This window comes from Hypanus sabinus, chromosome 4 (assembly GCF_030144855.1).
Source record: "Hypanus sabinus isolate sHypSab1 chromosome 4, sHypSab1.hap1, whole genome shotgun sequence".
In the NCBI taxonomy this organism is placed as follows: Eukaryota; Metazoa; Chordata; class Chondrichthyes; order Myliobatiformes; family Dasyatidae; genus Hypanus; species Hypanus sabinus.
Genome location: NC_082709.1, coordinates 145,424,856 through 145,442,159, shown reverse-complemented (window position 1 = coordinate 145,442,159; position 17,304 = coordinate 145,424,856). Strand labels below are relative to the sequence as shown.

At 38.8% G+C, this 17,304-nt stretch overlaps 1 protein-coding gene across 1 annotated transcript in view; it reads left to right on the top strand.

Moving 5' to 3' along the window:
• The first annotated feature begins 2,124 nt into the window (after positions 1–2,124).
• Positions 2,125–17,304, top strand: part of efhc2 (EF-hand domain (C-terminal) containing 2) — a 50,807-nt gene continuing 35,627 nt past the window's right edge. Inside the window, exons 1-7 of the mRNA XM_059968279.1 lie at positions 2,125–2,528; positions 2,727–2,915; positions 4,791–4,941; positions 5,274–5,497; positions 9,996–10,247; positions 13,867–13,974; positions 14,075–14,213. Coding sequence (XP_059824262.1) covers positions 2,349–2,528; positions 2,727–2,915; positions 4,791–4,941; positions 5,274–5,497; positions 9,996–10,247; positions 13,867–13,974; positions 14,075–14,213 — 1,243 coding nt within the window. The 5' untranslated portion in view covers positions 2,125–2,348. The remainder of the gene's footprint in view (positions 2,529–2,726; positions 2,916–4,790; positions 4,942–5,273; positions 5,498–9,995; positions 10,248–13,866; positions 13,975–14,074; positions 14,214–17,304) is intronic.

Genomic DNA, 17,304 nt, shown 5'->3' with positions numbered 1-17,304 from the left:
TATGCCAGAAAACAAAATTTCCCATGGAGAGAAGACTTGCTTTAAAAACTATTTAGGAAATGAATGTATATCACCAGATCTCATGCCTGAGTTCACATATTTCTAAAGTAACCTCTGTGACAATTAGACTTAAGTTTTTTTTTCAACATACATGTAATATATTGTTTGGAAATAACTTCCATTAGGGTATCTTTCCCTGGTCAATTCCAAATAGAAACTTCCAGTTCTATATTCTGAGGTATAATTTTAAAAGAGAAGATTACAATCATAGCTGCTACCACAAAACAAAACCTTGCCTCATATTTATTCTCCTCGTGTCATATGCTGATTCAACTAGACTTATACACCCTCCTTTCCCTACAGATGCTGCTCAGCCTTCCACGTTCTGCCAGATTACAGCATCTGCAATCACTTGCACCTCTTTTTAAGTTCAAGTCAAGTCTAGTTTGTTGTCATTTAACTATATACATACATGTATACTGCCAAACAAGACAACGTATCTCCGAACCAGGGTGTGAAGCACAGTAGTACACATAACACATAATAACTTAACAAAGTAAGAATTGAATCTACAGATGAATTACACATAGTTAAACAAAGTAAAGTGCATAAATCAAATATTGTAGGGTACAGTACAAATTAAAAGGTGACACTTTGAATGCAATGCGGCAGGAAGTTCAGAAGCCCAATGGCCTGAGGGAAGAAGCTGTTTCCCATCCTTACTGTTCTTGTCCTTATGCATCGGAGTCTCCTGCCTGATGGTAGAATGTCTCTTTCAATATTTTATTAATTTTCTACATAGAAGAAGACAGAGTACAATAAGATATACAAGTAAAAAAGGGATTAAATATTATCAAATACTTGGAATCTCAATACCCTATATTCATGTAAATTAAATTAAATTGTAATATTGAAATGTGATAAGTTTATTATACAAAAAAATCTAATCTCACTACCAACACCGAAGCTGTTTGGTAAAGAAAGAGGGAAAAATCCTTATCACATAGTGAAATATGTTATTAGCCAACATCTGTACTTTAAGAGCAAATCAAAGGTTTTGAAAATAGTTCAAAAATGGTCCCCACAACATTTGAAAGTCTTGACTAGATTTAGAAATTGAACAGCAGATCTCTAAGTTTAAGCATGATATAATATCATGTAACCATTGAGCCTGAAAAGGTGGAACGACATCCTTCCATTTAAGCAAGAGCGTCCTCCTAGCTATAAGAGAAATAAAAGCCAAAATGTGCAAATTAGATGTCTCCAAAATAATATCTTTTCCTACAACAATACTGAACAAGGCAGTCAAAGGGTTAGGCTTAAAATTTACTTTGAAAAGTACAAAGAAAGTTTGGAATACTTGCTTCCAGGATTTTTCAGGACTCGGACATGTCCAAAATATATGAATTAGTGAAGCTTCTCCATTGTTACATCTATCACAATAGGGAGATATATCCAAATAAAAATGAGATAGCTTATCTTTAGTCATGTGGGCCCTATGAACCACTTTGAATTGTAGGAGGGAGTGGCAGGCACATAATGATGAAGTGTTAACCAATTAAAAAATTCCATTCTAAGTTTTCTCAGAAATTGAAATATAGAATTTCAAGGAGGATGCTTGGGTGGATGGGTGGGATCCTTGATAATACTAAGTGCCCTGTGTACACAGCAATCCAGATAAACGTACCCGATGGATGGCAGGGTGACCCCTATGATCCTGTTGGCCTTTCTCACAGTCCTTTGTAGGGACATCTGGACCAGTGCTCTGCTGCTCTAGTACCAGTTGGAGATGCCTCTTAGCAGGACTCTCTCAGTGGTGCTGCTGTAAAGTTCTTTAGGTGGGGGAGGAGGAATCTCGCTTTCCTCAATCTCCTCAGGAAGTGGAGGTGCTGCTGTGACTTCTTGTTCAGGGAAGTGATATCGAGGGAGCAGGTGAGGTCGACGGCGATGTGAACACCCTGGAACTTGGTGCACTTTCCTCCCTCTACCGAGCAGCCGATCGCATACATCTATGCTCTCTCTCATGTCATCGTCCCTGTTCTCTTTCGTCTAATTACGTCCGAGGGACGTTTCTTCTTCAATAATGCTCTCACCCCGCGAGAGTGACAAGAAGCCTCAGTTCTTAAAACAGAAGAGATTCTGCAGATGCTGCCTGAATTGGAATCAAGTATTTTGTGTGTGTAGCCTCAGTTTATGGCCTCCTCTACCAACAATCTAAGTCTATTCGTCTTCTAAGGAAAAGCTTGTGAATTGAGTTTCAAACGTAAGCAGGTGAACATGGGGTAAAACGGTCGCAGAAGCAGAGTTTCCAAAATCGAGTTTTAAAACTTCTTTTCCTTAATGGCGGCATGTTTGTTTCCGAGCAACACGAATACCTGCTCCTGGACACGTCAGCGTCACCGAGGCAACGGCGGGGCCCGATAACTCTGTGCTCACCCTTCGCTCAGTTTCTCCGCTACATAACAATTCAGCTACTGGATAACAGTATGACTTTACCACTTTTACCGGGGAACACCTTCAACAGGAACGTGAGTAATAAATACCGAACGCTTTACGAATTATTTTGTTCTTTAAAACTTATTTTAGAACTGGGTTCCCCTACCTTGCGGGGAACGCAAATGCACAACATGGACATCTTTCGGGATGCGGGACCTCTTGCTGCCATTAATTTTGTTTTTAGTTTCCCTGGACGCTAATGCTAATAACTATTTTCCCCCTTATTATAGTTAGGAAAAGAAAAGTTTCATAAATCCCATCACTTCGATTTTCCAAATGACGTCCCAATGATGGTGGGAGAGGAAAAGCCTGGAATTGGTGGGGAGCCATTGCTTGGTCAGAAGTTGAAGCCCAAGTTCAGTGTATTCCCAAAGGGACAAGGCAGCGATGCGCCATCGTGGGTCGCCTTTGATAAGCAGGTACGTTTCAAATCCATATTAGTTTCATTTGCGACTAAAACAACCCTTGTTTGAAAGTTTTACTCCGTGATATTCGCCCTCAGCAGCACTTCCAGTGCCCACTTCCTCCGTAACGGCATTCGTAGTAAAAACTGTAGTTAATACGCTGCCACCATTATGTTTTGTTCGCTGAGCCTGAACACCTTGCCATTCAATTCCTCACATTCAAACCTTTTAGTTTAAACCTTGAATTAACTGGGTGTATAGATCAAATGACTTCCTTTCGTTATTCAAAGCAACTCCTCAATTCCTCAGACTCTGCCAAGTTTTGCTCTGCATCTTTGACATGCTTCATGGTAAGAGCCATGGCTTGTCCCTACTTATAATGAAGAATGATCATTCGCTGATATATTGGAGGATTTGCAGTACTGACAGAAGCATCACACATTTACTTCCTTCCAATAAGTATGTATACTGTATGCAGATTAGAGTAAAACAGTCCAGCAAAAATCCTGAACAGCTTTCCCTTCATGTTTTCTTTGACTTCACTGTAGCCTTCATTGCAGAAAATAATGTGTTATGTTCTTTCTACATTTGCCATTGCTTTATTTTACTCTGACATATTCGTAGTAACAGAGTGCGTCTATCTGCAAATCACTGCACTGCTCCCCCCAACAAAATCTGACTTTTAAAATTTCTTCTATTTGTTGATTTGTTATAAGAAGCAGGTTATGATAGCAAAGCCAGTGTTTATTGTCCACCTTGAAAAGATGTTAGAAGGCCACATTCCAGAATTATTGCAATCTTTCTAGAAAATGGTGTATGTTTATTGTTTACAAGGGAATTCCAGCATTGATGAGGGTATGACAACATATTTCTGTGTGAGTATGATGTATGATTTGAGAAGAAAGGGAAGTGGCTGTTCCCCTGTGTGCCTGATGTCTTCATCCTCTGGTGGTAGAGGCATTTGGACTACCCTAGCTGAGTAACTACAGTATATCACGTCTGCCATTCCTGGGTGCCATCACATAAAGCTTTAAACATACATTCCTTTCACATTCTTTGATATGACCTTGGATTAATTATGTTATATCATTCTTTTAGAATAGTGATAACTTCTATATTTTCATTGACATGGGTAAATCCATTATTCAGTCCCTACTCGAAATAAAGACTTCTCCGCACCCACTTCATACCTCTCCCCATTGGCTTCCTCTTCATACCTTCTAACTACTAAACCAGACCCAATGTATAAGAGGCCTTTGCATGAGATGTTGACTTTAACTTACTCTTTTGTCTTTGTACCTTGGCTTTTACTTTGGCTAATCTACTGCTGAAACGTTTATTCATGCTTTAGCCACTTAACTATTTAGTAAACTGCATCTTTGTTACCTTCTCCAACTTGTACCAATTTACACTCAACCATCAGGTAAGTCCTTGCTGACATGCTTTTCTTCTAGCTTCTAGTATGCTACGTTACCACTTTTGAGTTTTTAACTTCCTTCATAGACTCTTGTCCATCCTTTCTGACAATCTTTGCTGGTCCTTAGTCCTCATGCACTTTGGGCATGCTTTTAGCTCTCCATGTCTCACTTTCTGAAATTTTCTCCTTCATGAGTTTCCATCTTTTAAATGATCTTTGAACCAACTTTTTCACCAATGAAGGAACAAGAGTAGGCCCTTCAGGCCTGTTTTACCATTTAATTGTATCATGCCCAATCTTACCTCAACTTCATTTCTCACTCTTAATTATAGCTCATTAAACTCTTAGTTAATCTCAAAATAAATGAAAAATTTCACAATCTCCATGGGGAGAATTTAGATATCTACTATCTTATAAACCAGCATTTGAAGACATTGGATTCAGAACCAATTAACTGTGTGCTTGTCTAATAGGTACTTTGCTTTAAAGCCTATTTTCAAGAGAGTGTACAGGAAAGAAGAGAAGAACAGTATCGAATAAGAAAGTGCAAGATTTACTTTTATTTGGAAGATGACACAATACAAGTTATTGAACCAGAAGTAAAAAACAGTGGCATCAATCAAGGTACTGAAGTTTAGTCAAGTCTGTCACAGATGCTATTTTATCTGTGAAATAAAAATGGTGGCCAAAGAGACTGCAGCAACAAGTATTCTGTAATGATTTAAATCAGCTACTGAAAATAGGCAAGCAGAATTAAGATAACTTTTAAGTTTTATTTTAGTTATCCTGTCTAAGTTCAGCCAGGCCATTGAAGTTATCAGGAGCAAGTAATTGCTTAGACTGTAATTTAAGTGATCCAGAATAATAATCGAAGAGAGCTTAAGCATTACAAGTCTAAAATAGAGAAATAGAACAGAACAAGGCAAACTTCAGTTATGCTTTTATTGCCTTTTTAGGAACGATAATCCATCGTCATCGTATTCCTCTTCCACCTCCGTATGATGATCAGTTCTACACAGTGGATCATTTCAATCTCTGCCAAGAAATTGTTTTCTATTCAAAGACATTCATGATTGTGGACTGTGATCAATTTACTAAAAACTTCCTCTGGAAAATGGGTGTCAAACTGAACCCCCCAGGCTGCATTCCCGAAGATCCATATATTTCAAAACGCGAGCAAGTAAGACCAGTTTTTTATACAATGATTGCAAGAGTATGTTTAAAAAGAAAACCAACCAGCTATGTCAATAATTCTATTCAACAATATAGGTTGGAACAAAATTTCCAATGACTCTTAAACTGTTACTTTTGATGCTAGTGTGTTTGATTTGACTTGATAGAGTGAATAAGAATCTCAACACAAAGCCAAGGAAGTTTTGTTCTATTTTGACATTTACATTTTTTTCTTTTGCTTTAATAAATTAAAATATATTTTAACAACTGTGACAAAATAGATTTTCTCACAATTTGCTACCAATGGGTGATGCAGCTTTTTTCTATTATAATTATATTTCTCTTCTCTCTTTAAATACAACCAATCACTGCTGTACAGATATTTGGGTAATGGAAATTTGCCATTAAAGAATTTACAAGTCATTTTCCCAAAATTTTGAGATACGGAATAAAATCCACTCTTAGAAAAGCTATGTGAAAAAGTAAATGAGCACAAAATTATTTATCGTTCATCTCATCTTTCTTGATGCATGCATAGATGATGCAGTTTAACTTAATGGAAAAATTAAAGTATGGACCAATTTTTTAGGAATGCAACTCCAGCACTCCCCACTCCCCACTGCCACCACAATGCTACACAGGAATTGTCTGTAGTTAATATGCCTTACACTTTCTATATACTTGAATCTGAACAATTACTCCTGTGGAAGCCTTGTATCAATTGGATTTTCTCTCTTCCAGATTGCTGGGTTTAACAGCACTTCATTCCACTTCCACTTCAGTTCAGTTAAGACACTAGATGAAACAACCAGTTATAGAATGTGGAACAGTACAGTACAGGAACAGACCTTTGGCTTGTGCAGATCATGACTAAAATGCTGGTATTTATATAAATCAGTAAGAAACAAACTTAAGTAAATAGAAATAAATGGCTTGGCATTTCTAGATTACAGTTTACTTCTGATAGCTGAATCTTTATTATATCCCCAGCCTTCCCCTTGAATCCCATTTTACCTAATGCTCATATATGCAAGATTCAGTCTTTCCCTTAATTTTGCTTGCAATCTACGAGTCTGTTATAGAGTCAAAAAGTTATAGAACACTGCAGCACATAAGCAGTCCCTTTGGCCTATTTAGTCCATGCCAAACCATTAACCTCCCTAATCTCATCAATCTGTATCTGGACCAATGCCTTCCATACCCCTCCCATCCATGTATCTATCCGAATTTCACTTAAATTTTGAAGTCAACCCTGCATCCACCACTTGCGCTGGCTGCTCATTCCACCCTCTCACCACCCTCTGAGTGAATATATTCCCCCTCATGTTCCCTTTAAACATTTCACCTTTCACCCTTAACCTGTGTCCTCTACTTCTAGTCACACCTAACCTCAGTGAAAACAGCCTGCTTGCATTTACCCTATCTATATCCCTCATAATTTTGTATTGCTGTATCAAATTTCCCCTCAATTATTTACATCCTAGGGAATAAATTCATAACCTATTCAACCTTTCCCTGTAACTCAGGTCCTCAAGTCCCAGCAACATCCTTGTAAATTTTCTTTGCACTCTTTCAATCTTAATTACATCTTTCCTGCAGGTAGGTGAATGAAACTGGACACAGTACTCCAAATTAGGCCTCACCAACGTCTTATACATCCCAACACTTGTCCTCAATACATTGATTTATGAAAGCCAATGTGCCAAAAGCTTTCTTCACAACCCTATCTACCTGTAACACCACTTTCAAGGAATTATGGATCTGTATTCCCAGATTCCTCTGTTCTATCACACACCTCAGTGCCCTACTGCTCACCATGTAAGACTTACTCCGGTTGTTTCCAAAGTACAACACCTCACAGTTGTCTCCATTAAATTCCATCTGCCAAGTTTCAGCCCATTTATCCAGCTGGTCCAGATCCCACTGCAAACTTTGATAGTCTTCCTCACTGTCCACTATATCCTCATCTGCAAATTTGCTTTTCCAGTTTACCACATTATCGTCCAGGTCATTGATATAAATGACAAACAACAAATGGACCCAGCACCGATTCCTACAGGTACCCCTCCAGTCAGAGGGGCAACTATCTATAATCATGCTCTGGCTTCTTCCATGAAGCAAATCTCTAATCTAACTTACTACTTCATCTTGAATGCCAAGTGACTAAACCTTCTTGACCAGTCTCCTATGCAGGACTTTGCCAAATGGTTTGCTAAAGTCCAACATCCACTGTCTTGCCTTCATCCATTGAATTATCATGTCACACAGATTTCACATGGATTTTGTTTGAAGTAGGTGAGCTCAATTGGAATGCAAGGGCAGCTTGACAGGTAATTTTGAGATAGTCAAAATATCATATTTGTAATTCCACTCCTGCACATAGAAGGGATGTGCACAGCTACAATAAATCTTGACTTTAATAGCCTATTATTACTTCATGTCAAGGCTCACACAAAATAATTCTATTGTATTAAAATGCCTGAGTATTGACATCTTGCAAAAATATCATGGTAATACCTATAATATAAGAGCTTTTAGGAGAGGAAGAGGACCAGTATCTGTCAAATGAACACATATTATGTTTAAAACTCTTGAGTAAATGAACATCAAGTGAAGTCTTCAGCAAATGAGTATCAAGTGGATCTCTGTAGCTAACCTGGTAAAAAGATGGCAACCATGTCAAAATTTATGAGTATTTCTGATTCAGAACTCTGTAAGATTGTAACAAAGAGTAAGCAGTCTACTTGCTGTCTTGACCCTTTTCCTACTGCACTTCTTAAGGACTCTATTAATAGTGTATTCAAATCTTTTAGGAAAATTATTAACACATTCCTTGAAACTGGAGTTGTTCCAGATACCTTCAAAATTGCAGCAGTCAAACCCCTACTTAAAAAGCCAATCCTTGATTTTGATGTACTAGCTAACTGCAGGCCTATAACAAATCTTCCCTTCCTGGTCAAGATTCTTGAGAAAGTCATTTTCATACTCAATAACTTTTTGAATGTGAACAATATTTGAGAAGAGTTTTAGTCAGATTTTAGAGCAAACCACAGCACGGAGACAGCCCTTACCAAAATTACCAGCAACTTTAGGCTGAGGACTGACGGCATCAGTTTTAATTCTTCTAGATCTAAGTGCTGCCTTCGATACAATTGGCCCCAATGTTCTCCTAGATTGCTTGGAGAAGTAGGTTGGTCTCTCTGATGCTGTCCTTAATTGGTTTTGCTCGTATATCTTAGATGTAAAATTTGTTGACTCTCTTGGAGGTCATATTTCTAAGAGATACAAGTTACCTTTTAGTGTTGTTCAGGGAAGCTGTCTTGGGCCCCTACTCCTTTCCTTGTACATGCTCTCCTTAGGGGATGCCATTAGAGAGCATAAACTTGCTTTCTACACTTGTACAGATGACACACAATTGTATATTTCAGTTGAAACTGATGACGATAACACCCTATCTTCTATGATTTCTGGTATGGCTGCAACGAACAAATGGATGAGCAATAATTTCCTAAAACTAAATGAAGACAAAAGAGAGAAACTTTTTGATAAACTTGGGAATTCACCTTAGCTTGTAAAACAGAAATAACAAGCCTTGGTATTATCTCGATTCAGATAAGGAAGTGACCAGAGCAGCATTTTTACACTTCAAAAATATTGGAAAGGCATGCCCGTTTCTATCACAATGATGCTGAAAAACTACTTCACACCTTTGTATCAAATGGACTAGATACTGCAATGCACTTTTTACTTGCCTTCCAATGCAATCTATTGATAAACTCCAATTCATTCAGAATGCTACTGCAAGACTTTTAACTAAAACCAGGGTGAGGGAGCATATCCCTCCCATCCTATCTACTCTGCGCTGGATCCTGTATTTTTCAGAATGGATTTTAAAGTTCTCTTTTTTGTTTTTAAAGTTCTTAATGGTATGGGACCAGAGTATAACACAGAATCATTTTTATTCTACAATCCTGCTCGAACTCTCAGGTTGTCTTCTACCCATCTCTTAAATTTTAACAGTCTCCCTTAAAGGATAATTTGTAGTTCAGCTTTTTTGAATTATGCTCTTTAAGTGTGGAATTCAATACCTAAAACTATAAGGGATGCAGACTCAGTTGACAATTTTAAGTGCCAGCTTAAAACCTTATTTATTTGATCTTGCTTTTAACTAACATTTTTTTGTCCTTTATTGTCATATTTATTTTTATTTCTAACTTTATTTTCATGTTTGCAGTTTATCCCATTGCAAAGTACTTTGATCATCTGTATGAAAAGTGCTCTATAAATGTTATTATTTTTATTAATATGTGCTGGACAACTTACAGCAAAATTTTTTGTTTTAACAGTGCACAATTAAAGAAATGAAATGTGTAAAATGGCATAAATTGAATGTATCCTTAAACACCAATGTAAAGAAAGTTAATTTTGAAGAGTCTTTATTATAGTCTCCAGGAAGGCTTTCTCACTGGTTTTTATTCATTGTGTACCTTCTGTATTTCTTGCAGATGGAGAAAAACATGCAACCTCTCCGGCCATATGAGAAAACTGATACACTTAAGCAGTTTCTAGACCATGATAAGCATGTTTTACGATTTTATTGCTACTGGGATGACAGAGAAACTCAGTTTGGAGACTTCAGAGAGCTTGTTCTACATTATTACCTGGCAGACAACACTATTGAGATCCGAGAGGCTTTCCCCCCAAATTCCGGCAGAGATGCTGTTGATGTGTTTCTCAAACGAAACAAGCTACCAAAGGTATAAACATAATAAGTAGTCGACAGTGCTGGAAAATGGGCACAAGTTTGTAAAAGTGCATCAAGTTTGAACTGTTTATAAACTTTATTATGACTGTCCAGAGCTAATCACATTCATTAGTTCCTCAGTAGTGTGTCCAGTTTCTCTAGCAGCCAATAGTTGAAGCTAACCTGGAGTATCAGTAGCCAACTTTTGCAACTCTGAAAAGGCACACATTTTAGGGCTTACAAACGACTGGAGATGAAAGTATTGGTGATTGCAACTTTCTTCAGCAGCCATGGCACATCACAGGAGAGAGCAAGTGTTGTGCTTTGCCAATTCTACAAAGGGACACTGATGAAAAGTAGAGAGGAAATAAAATGTCCGCTATGCATTGAAATATCTCCAGGCTCATTCTGCAAATGCAGTATGAGTGAATTATTGTCGAGATGGAAGTGAAGAGCCCAAGCAGTATAATCCTGGAATGGCTGTCTAAATGTTAAATGACCTTATGAATGTGGTCAGAATCAAACATTATATCCATATTGTATCAGTAGTTTTCAAAGTTGCTCACTCAGTTATAATCAATAATTTCTCTCAAAAGAACTTTAGAAGGCAGAAAGGTAGTGCAGTGATTAAATTACTGCACTCATCCAATTCTGCAGAGTAACTGAAAATGATATGCTGAGTTCAAATCCCAACAGGTAGCAATAGCATTAGAAGTGGAAGAAGGAAGTCAGGCATATAGACAACCCAGTTCTGGTTTTACTGATTGTAGTTCCACGATGAATTTCTATCTACTATTTAAGTCTATGTTACCTTCATTGTACTGCTAACCAGACAATCTGGTCAAAAAATAATAGCCACCATAATATCAATATTTCACATAGAGTCAACATTCTATGTGCCGTACATATGTCAAATAAAATCAACAACTACTGCGGAAACACAGCATGTCAGACAGCATCCGTGGAAAGAGAAAAGAAAAAGTCCTTTTTTCAAACATGCAAATTTGTACATTCCCTAACTCTGAATCTCTTTGACTGTTCTGGTACTTCTATGCATTTTGTTGTATTAGAAAGATTAATTTAAAAATCTGGAATTTCAAAAAAAAACATTTTCTTACAATGAATGAAGCAGAATTAGCTTCACATGCTTGATTTCCTCCCCTACTGCCCGTATTTGGCCTTACCCGGATAAATTTCCAGACCCATAACAAGGTGGTTCATTTTTAGCCATCCTTTGAAACGGCAAACCTTTCAGCTGTGTGAAAATTACTATAGCTGGATAAGCATTCCTATATCCTTCTCAGGGGTATTTAAAGGTGTATAATATACTTCTTTAAATTTGGTGGTGAATCATCAACATGAGGGATCCACAGCCAAAAGGTGAGTACATGTTCCAGTTCTGCTCTATAGGACACTGATGAGGATTTAAATGAAGACGTCTAATGGTGAAGTCTGAAAACAGGCCCATAAAAGGGTTGGTTGTCCATCAGGTTTGCCACACAGCCTGCATTCAATTACAAAGAATATGGCCGAATTCATCAGCAACTTTTCATAAAGGTTAGCATAAAATTAGTTGACCATTCCATTAGTACATAAATGGAGACATCATGCTAGTTCCTCAGTCCAGATATCATGCTACCTCAATTTCTTTTGCAATACAAGGAGTAACGGTGTGAAATCAGTTGTTGAGTCAGTTGTCTTCATGACTCTGGATATAAATATTCAGAACAGGTTGTGATAGTAATTCAGAAATCTATGCTGAACTGTCACACTTAGCTATTTGGAGTGCTAGTTTGGTATACTTTCTTGGAATCAAATCAGTCATTGCAGTCAGTCCAGAGAAGAGCCACTGAAAATCAACCTCTATAGTTTTCAGTGGCCTACTCTACTCCGTGTAGACGATCTTCCATGTGCAGCTAATGAACAAATACGGCAAAGGAGCATTAGAGTGGATTTAGTGTTCTGTTTTTCAAATAACTTAGATGACCAAAGGTTGTGCTGGTGCACAGATACTGGAATTCAGTGGTGAATTCTATGATCATTGTCAGCCTTTGCTACAACATATATGGTAAATGATCCACTGAATTGTCGGAATGTGGCATTGTACAGTTCCTACAAGAGCTATACTCTCATCTGCTTCAGTGAATAAGTGGATCATGACTTGGAATCCAGTCACTGAACATGTGTACTGTAGCTCAGGTTAGAGTATTGCAGGTTCTGGAATGGAGGCAGCAGCTCCAGCAGAAAATTTGTTTGCAGTGAAGTATATTATTACGGTGAGAAAAATTTTTTAAAAAGGTTTTGGAGCAGTTACACTGTCATACTTCCTTTTAAAAACTGATACAATATTAGTACTCTACTATTGTTTGGCATCACTCGTGAAGTCAGGAATGGTGGAAGAACTACGGTCAGAGCCTGACAGCTCTGGATGTAGTTTATTAAATGATTTTAAAATCCCAAATAAAGTTAACTGAAAACATAGAACATAAAACAGTATAGCATAGTATAAGCCCTTCAGCCCATGATGTTGTACCAATCAGTTACCCTACACAAAGATCAATCTACCCTTTGCCTCCCACATAGCCCTCCATTTTTCTGTTATTCATGTGCAGAACTAAGAGTCTCTTAAATATCTCTAATGTATCTGGCTCTACCACTACTAGCTGCACAATTTACACACTTGCCACTCACCATGTTAAAAACAACTTACCTCTGACATCTACCCATACCTTCCTCCAATCACCTTAAAATTATGTCCCTTTGTATTAGCTATCACATCCTGGGGAAATGTCTCTGGTTTTCCATGTGACCTATGCCTTTTATAATCTTGTACACACCCTTCTCTCATCCTCCTCCCTAAAGGGAAAAGCCTTAGCTTGCTCAACCTGTCCTTATAAGATGTACTCTCGAATCCAGGAAGCATCCTGGTAATTCTCCTCTGCATCCTCTCCAAAGCTGCTACATCCTTCCTATGATGAATGATCAGAACTGAACACAATACTCAGTGTGGTCTAACCAGAGTTTTATGGAGCAGGAACATTACCTTGTACCTCTTGAACTCAAGCCTGTGACTAATGAAGGCCAACACACCATACACCTTCTTAACCATCCCATCAACTTGCATGGCATCTTTGATGGATCTATGGACATAGACCTCAAGATCCCTCTGTTCCACCACACTGCTAAGAATCATTCCATTAAACCTGTATTCTGCCTTCAAATTAATCTTCCAAAGTGCATCATTTCATTTTTACTTTCCAGATTGAACTCCATTTGCCACCTCTCAGCCCAGCTCCGCATCCTGAAACTGTGCTGTCATAAATTACAGCAACCTTCTACACTTCCACAACACCACCAACCTTTTTGTGTCATTTACTTTTCTTGTTATTGTTGTGTAGCTGATTACTTTCTGTGAAAGTGCTTGCAAAGCTTGTTATTTCCTAATTAATGATTAGGCTATTGCTTTTGCCCATCTTTGGTTAACCACTATTCTTCTTTCTGTTAGATTAGTGATATTATTGGCTCACCAGTGAATCTAGATTGAACTGTTCTCATGTTAGAATTGTACTTAGAAGACAAGAAAAAGTAAATTTTACTTGATAATGTCTTGAGCATTCTATCTTTGTTGAAAGAATATTCCAGATCGATTATATCATCCTGGTGAGATTACAGACCGAACACTACTGAACACCTTTGGACCAGTGGGGCCTGGAGGCCGCTATATTCTGGATAGTCTTAAGGTACCAAAATCAATATTTCAAGGTTTACCAACTACAATGTCTTTTAAAAAGATTCTAAATTATTGACATATTTATTCACAATTATAATTATATTTTTTAGACGGGACATGTGCAGCAAGAGTTCTACAAGGATTGTGACTTGATGATTGGGACAGTGATAAATGTCTGGGGACGGAAGGTGGTTCTCTGTGATTGTGATGAATTTACAAAAGAATATTACCGGCAAAAGTATGGCATTGGTGAGCAAACTTTTAGTTTCACCTTCATTTTGATTTATCTGCTCTAGTATCTCTCTGGGGAAGATATCCATTGGGAAGGCAGTAGGCAGGCAGGATATATATATATTGTTTATTATATATTATTATATGTATTGTTTTGTCTCTCAGCCATGATAGCTGCATAATTGTAGTAAAAATTTGAACAAATCTCTGATGCCTGTAAGGAGTTTTTAAGTTCCTCTTGTGACTATGTGGGTACTCCATGTTCACTCCTACAGTCCAAAGATGTAATGGTCAGTACGTTACTTGGTCATTGTAAATTGTCCTGTGAACCTATTCCATGCTGTATCTCAATAAATTAATAAAATGTTTTATAGCTAATAAAGACTATGTTTAGAGAGGAAATATAGTTCCTTTCAAAAGTATTCTGCCATCAATGTTGGAGTACCCAGTCTGACCGTAATTTTTTTTGTTATTTACATTACATCATCACAAGAGGCAAACACTGAACTACAAAGATTTTGCCTCCTGAATACTTGGATGTATCTTCTAGATTTTGGGCCGCTGATCACGACAGTCACCATGAAATATCTCTATTATGCACCATTTTTTGAAACAGCTTATATTTGTTATTTCAATTCATAAAAGTCAATTAAGATGTTGCCTACATCTTATTGATGGAGAAGATGTTGTTTACAGTAGGGATGGTGTGACCTGGCTGATGCACAGTCTTAGATTTATACCATGAGTTGAGGCCAAAAATTTCCACTTTAGTCTCAGCCGATGACAGGATAGTTTTCCACATCTGTACAGTACCGTACAGTGACACTTTTCAGAGTCTTTAAGGGAAAGGATATGCTTTTTTTAGCAGTATGTATAGCATAAATCCAATACTGCACATCAGCAAGGTTAACATCATCCCTTCTGTAAAGTATGGTGGAGGTAGCATTGTGCTATGGGGATGATATTGAGCAGCAGGGACTGGAAATCTGGTCAGGATTGATGGGAAGATGAAAACTGCTAAATACAGAGAGATTCCGGATTTAAAAACCTGCTAGCTTCTGTAAGAAAGCTTAAACTGGGGAGGAAGTTTGTCTTTCAGCAGGACAATGACCCAAAGCACACTGCCAGAGCAACCATGAAGTGGCTTCAAACGAAGAAAATTGATGTCCTTGTGTGGCCCAGTGAGAATCCTGACAACCCAATCAAATACCTCTGGCAAGACTTCAGTATTGTCATCCATTGCCCTTTCCTAACTATCTGACACACCTTGAACAATTTTGCAAGGAGGAATGGGCAAATCTTACTCCACTACATTGTGCAAAACTAATAGAGATTTAGCCAGAAAGACTACTGACTGTAATAGCTATGAGAAGTGATTCAACTGAGTACCGAGCAAAGGTGGGGGGGGGGGGGGGGGTGAATACTTTTGAACTGCTGGCATTGAAGTTTTTGAACAATTAGTTTATCATTGCTTTACAATTTTTCCTGTTCTTTGGGCTGTGTTGTGAAAAAAGGAGCATGCGATTCACAAATAAAAACTCGCAGTTAAATGATCAAAATCCCTGGTTGTAATACTCATTTATGTGAACAAAGAGTTGGGAGCTGAAGGTTTTCAGGGCACCACAAGTCTTATCGTGAATTGCACAATGATTACCAGAATTTTAGTGCATGAAGCAGCTTATGCTGACACTTTCCAATTGTAATGCCCTGGTTTCACAATCAAGCTGAGAATATCAGTCTGAATCTTATCAGATTTGTAATCTTTGTACATACTTTATGACAATTATATCACATCTATTTTTGGATGCTTATTTACATACTACCAGCTTTATGTTGTGTTGACATTAATGGATGTGAAATAGGGCAGATGTAAAATAGACTTCTAGGCTGCACTTGCCAAGTTCCTACTGGGAGGATTAAGTAAAATCATGGGCCTAATTTATAATGCAATTGAAGGGAGAAATTATAAACAAGGTCTGTTATTCCAAGCAAAAATAGAATATCACTGAGACAGTGCCTTGTTCCTCTTAGAAACTAGGTGGTATTGATAACTAGGGTACAATACTCTTCACTAAGGAATGGTGCTGACTAGGAAGAAAGTGTGAATGGACCCAAATGCAAGACACAGGCACTGAAGTACTAGGAACAGGACGGGACAGGTCACAGACAAAGCTAGGGAAGCAGGAGCAGGACGAGGGACGGAGAACAAGGATCCTGGGTGTGGACTCCGAGCCCGAGACTGGACAAGGACCCAGAACCTGGGTCTTGACTCAGGCTCGGACCCCAAACCAGGCAAAGACGTGACAAGGCCTGGGTTCTGGGGTCTTGGTGCTCGAGGCTTGCATAACTCAGAGGCTGGAGCTTGGAGGCAGACTAGGAACTGTACATCAACATAGTGCCAGGACTTGCCCTTCGACAAGCCGGGACTCAACTTCCACACCAAGGAGGGGCAGGACCATCCACCAGGTAACGGCAGAACAGCCTGACTTACCCGACGAAGGAAAAGACAAGACAAGACAGATTCCCCCGGAGGGCAATGGCAGAACGGCCTGACTTACATAGAACAGAGAATAGTACAGCACATTACAGGCCCTTCGGCCCACAATGTTATGCTGACCCTCAAACCCTGCCACCCATATAACCCCTCACCTTACCCCATGGGGCGAGGACAGGAAGAGACAAACTTCGAAGAACAACAGACAGTTCCATCTCTGCATCGGGGCTGCTCTGAGTCGCAGTTATGGCCAGCAACCTTGGCTGGTTACGGAAATAACCAGATCCCTACCTAGCTCGGAGTGGCTGACGGCCACCCAGCTGGCCCGGGAAACAGCCGACTCCATACTGCAATGACAGCTCCGACTACTGACAGCAAGGCTCCAAGAAGCAATAGTTCTCCATCCCAGCCTAAAGATGGTGTAAGTGGCCATTCTAGCCTTCCACCGGACATTTGCTCCCAGGGAAGCTTGACAAGACAACCCCCAACCACACTCAATCCCAGGGCCACATATTCCCAGTCCCAGGATGAGCATCAGGTGCTTATGGTTAAGTCCGACCGAAACAAGGGACCCGGAGTCCGGAGTCCACGGACCGGACCATAACAGAAAGTGGA